The sequence below is a fragment of the Penaeus monodon genome, chromosome 9 (assembly GCF_015228065.2).
Source record: "Penaeus monodon isolate SGIC_2016 chromosome 9, NSTDA_Pmon_1, whole genome shotgun sequence".
Classification (NCBI taxonomy): domain Eukaryota; kingdom Metazoa; phylum Arthropoda; class Malacostraca; order Decapoda; family Penaeidae; genus Penaeus; species Penaeus monodon.
In genome coordinates, this window is record NC_051394.1 from 19200645 (window position 1) to 19205644 (window position 5000).

Below are 5000 nucleotides of genomic sequence, written 5' to 3' on the forward strand. Positions count from 1 at the left end.
TTTGAACAATATCCTTGGTAAAGCGAGTACTGCGGGACAGAGAGAGAGAGAGAGAGAGAGTTTGATATATGTCCGTACCCTTGAAAGTATTATCTCATTTACGTAGCTCCTTGCAAGTATAACTAGATGCATTAATATTTTATAAAGCATTATACCTAGAGACAGATCTGTCTGTCCTACAATATTAAAGCAATACATAAAAATTATTACAGATGTAAGGAAAAACAATGGAATCGGACGAGGAGACTTTTTGCGTCCATGAATCACTCTTTATTCTGTTAATATATGAATTTGTATACAGATTATGCATATATAGATGAGTATTCATGTGTGTATTTATGCACTCATATATGTATATACACAGCATGTATGTAGTAGCTACAAAAATAATGCCCTTAAAAATTCAAATCTAAAAAACGCATTCGAACAATTTGTTTACACTCCACTAACACGTGTTGTCTCGGTTTGTTTACGTTCGGAACTTGGTCTCTTCTTTATATTTAATAGACAGCTCATACCCAAAGATGGGGAAGAAAAGAAGGCACCAAGAGGTAGTAGAGGAATCTGAAGAAGAAGATTCACAGAAAAAAGACGAACCAGTGATAGCTGACAAGAAGTTTAATGAGTTTGATGTGAAAAATGTTGGGCAGCGTCTGATCGTCGTGTTGGAGAGGGCTAATTTGGAGAGTGTAAAGGTAAACCTAACCTTTTTATTCTTAGATTAGCAAATTGTTTACATAAGACCAGCAATAGCTTACAGATAACGCAATGTTAAAGAAGTCTGGCTGTGTTAGGGTTTTGTGGACTTAGCCTCAAAGTGATAACATGCAGCTGATATTTTTGTCATTTTGCGGTAAATATGAGGCGGGAGCAGCTGCACCTGTGTTGTTTATTGTCTATTACTTATGCTTTATAAGACAGCAGTGTCCATTTCCCTCTATCTTTGTGCATTGCTCCCGGTAACATAAACCTAACTTCAAAACGGGACCTGGAAATTCTTCAGAGTTGGGCAGCATGAGGCAAATCTGAGGCTTATGTTCTTTGTGCTCTGGCAAAGGGCAAAACTGTAGGCATGAAAAAAGGCAACAAATGGTATGATACTAGGATAATTTTCTAGAAAAGGTCAGCATCAAGACTGGTTGATCAGAAAAGATCAACCAGTCTTTTTCTAAGTCACTAATGTATACATTGTAAGAATGAATATTACTCTGACTTCATTGCTCTTTACTGTGAACTGTAAAGTAATTTGTGTATTACTAAGCTCTTGCTAAAATTATTATTTTGTAATTATCAATACCTGCTTTTCCAAATTGATGTATTTAATATATACATTTTTAATGATGATACTTATTTAATACATATTAACCCAAAACTAACAGGCATGCCCACTTTGAGTTCACTTTATTAATTGTTTTTACACATAGTCACCAATTAACCAATTATGAGTACTACTCGTCTCATCTGTTTACCCTTTTCCTTGATACTCAAATACTTTATATTATCTTATATTGCTTTTACAGATGTCAATGACATTATAGTAATTATAATGTCTATAATAAAAATAACACCGATATTGACAGCATTAGTGAAAGAAACATTTTTCCCGCAAATTTAAGGAAAGGTGAAATCAAGTAAGGTCACAAGCTCTACTAATTGACTCCTTTGTGGCTAAGCACTAACAGAACCATCTATGTGTAGAGACATTTCACACACACACACACACACACACACACACACACACACACACACACACACACACACACACACACACACACACACACACACACACACACACACACACACACACACACACACACACACACAAAATCTAAAATGCACCTAGCATTTTCCCAGCAATATTGTGTTAATAGTTATTTATTTAATTTTATCAATAACTTCTGTACATGTGAATTTGAGTTTCTATTTGCTGTAGGAAATTATATCCCCCATCCCTTGTGGGTCGTTTACCTTGGCTAGGCAGTAGGTTGGGTGTAGGCCCATTGTTAGGGCATATTGTATAAAGACCAAGGAACTCCAGGAGGGCTGATCCCCCATGGCTGTGGACTTAAGTAATATATAGTTAGGATGTATCGAGTATGGGGGTCTAGGGGCAAAGTCCATGGCTAGGGGCTGTTGGTAGTGTGAATACCTGTAAGTTTTATTGCTGATGGGTCCATTTCTTATGTGGGAAAGCCATTTAGCAACTTTGATGCAGACTGTATTTATTCTTTACTTTTTTTCTATTAATCACATATAGTCTCCACTGAAATTAGCAAATTAAAACCTATACTGGAGAGCATAATTTCCTTTGATAGAAGACATTAATCTGTATGTTAGAAATTAAAAGTAAATTGTCTCAATTATTCTTCAGAAACCATTTCATTTTGGTTGTTTTAGTTATTCTGTGCCTCAACATTGCTGATAATTTCTGCAATGTGTGCACTCATGGTTTAAATGGAAAAATAAGTTTGCTGCATTTTCCATTTTAAGGTGGATTTAATTTTGAACGTGCAAGTACATTAGCACTAATTTTAAAAACTTTCATTGCTGATGACAAGGCATCTGAAGAGCCTGTACTGCTGAAATGACTTCTCAGTACACTTTAACAGGAGTTCCACCAACCATTGAAGTTAAATGCTTGGCTAAGTGGTAATTTTACTTGAAATACACACTGTATCCTTTTTTCTACTGATAGATGATGTAGTAGATGGAATGTAGTTACTATATGACTGGTCTTCATGATCTCTTTAGGAAGTGATGAAGTGGGTGTGAGTACCCACTGTTATGGTTAGGTGCTGTAGGTAATGTGGAATTCTATAACATAAGACATGGCTGTCTTGTGTTGCTGTTGCTCAGAATCATCAGATAAGGAGTGAGTCTCAACTCACTCCTGCTGAAATATATATATATATATATATATGTATATAAACACATACATACATACATACATACATACATACATACATACATACATACATACATACATATACATACATACATAACATACATACATACACATACACACACACATACACACACATACACACACATACACACACACACACACACACACACACACACACACACACGCACACACACCAACACACACAACCACATACCGAACACATGCTGAGATATAATCATAAACGTTACATACAGCGCTTAAAACTCCTGCACATAATAAAAATCCACACATACTACAGCACATATTAAACAAATAAGCCATAACAAAAACACAACCTTGTCTTTAATTCAGAATATTATAACAAATAAGGAGACATTACATACCAAAATGTAACACTTTCATACCTCGTAGGACTTTCAAGAGGATTCCATATTACAAACCTAGGTAATCATAAATCACTTAAAATCTACTAAACCTAACAAATGCGATCGCACACATACAAAATATGTCCATGGAAAAAACATAGCCCAAATCTAGAGCACTATACATGCCATGACATTATGCTGCTTTTCGTCCTGTAAGACCTAATAGGCAAATTAAGCTCATTGATACTATGATTATGCATTTATAGAAAAGAACAATAATTGTCTTGTCCATCATCAAACAAAAAGGGGGTCAGGACTTGCCTAGTTAGGGAGTTGTTTGTCACTGCATGTTCACTGTCTTCACATAATAATGTATAACAGCAGTTGACATAAACATTTATTTTTTTCTTACTTATAGCAAACTTCCAATATAAAGTGTTGGGTACACCAAACTTACAGTTAAGCTTACACAAACAGTCAGTGCACATTATTAAAGCCATCTGCAGGCTAGCTAATTGTTACCCTATTCCATGTTTTTTTAGGGGGAAGAGATTTTATCTGTTACTATTATATATTATTTTCTGTTAACATTATTATGATAAAGTGAAGAGTGCATATGTGTATGTATATGCACTCAGCTGGCCGGCCGTAGGTACGGCTTTGTTAATGTACACTGACTTTTTGTGTGAGCTGGACTGCAAGTTTAGCATTGTAACTCACTGTATTGGATGTTTGTCCAACATTGTGTCTGTCATTCCTCACAAGAAAGCAAAAAATTAATGCTTCCACTAACTTACACAATGTATACATCTACTCCTGGTGCCATCAGATGACATCTGATAGAAGCTATGAAATAACAACTATTTCACATTATTAAGAATTCCTCCATTTGAAAAACAGGAGACAAATTTCTGAAATTTCTGTATTTCCTATGAACAAAATATTTGCCAACACCTATGCACATAATTTTCTGTTTTTCAGTTAATAATATGACTGACATCTCCCCGCCAAGGTTTATATAGTTGATTGGGTAGTAATTAGGTCAAAGTAGAGGTAGGCCAGTGTTATGGAATTATGCAAATGGATAAAATATATTGTACTCTTGTCCCATTCACTAATACATTTATAGTGTAAATAACATAAGACTTGTGTAAAAGATCCTGACATGTGCCTGATAAACAGACACTAAATGCTTTTACCACTGTAATAAGGTGCAGATAATGTTTTTGGGTGAGTTTTATTTTTGACCAGAAAATAGACAACTCTAAGGAATCTTTCTCTGCCTCCTTGTAGCAGCCAGAAATTCTAGGAGACTAAAACCCATCTCCAAAAGAGTGAGCACTTTAGCATTCCCTTCTTATTGTAGTTGTTTCATTTCATCATTTTAACTCAGAATGACTTAGAATGGTTATAAGATATGATGATATAGTTGAACTATAATTACATTATTATTATTATTATTATTATTATTATTATTATTATTATTATTATTATTATTATTATTATTATTATTATTATTATTATTATTATTATTATTACTACTACTACTACTACTATTATTACTACTACTACTATTAAGTGTATGTAGATAGATTGGGAAACTTTTTCATAACTGATGGGGCATACTAGGTATAATTTACCAAATACTGCTACTATGCTGATGGGTTTATTTTTGTTTGCAGCTTTTCCTTCATATAATGACACATAATGAAGACCACTACTCTAACTCC

General features: G+C 34.3%; 1 protein-coding gene across 1 annotated transcript in view; it reads left to right on the forward strand.

Annotated features, from left to right (window-relative positions):
* Window positions 1-427: 427 nt before the first annotated feature.
* LOC119577031 (ribosomal RNA small subunit methyltransferase NEP1-like) overlaps window positions 428-5000 on the forward strand; it is an 8334-nt gene continuing 3761 nt past the window's right edge. The window contains exon 1 of the mRNA XM_037924696.1: window positions 428-695. Coding sequence (XP_037780624.1) covers window positions 525-695 — 171 coding nt within the window. The 5' untranslated portion in view covers window positions 428-524. The remainder of the gene's footprint in view (window positions 696-5000) is intronic.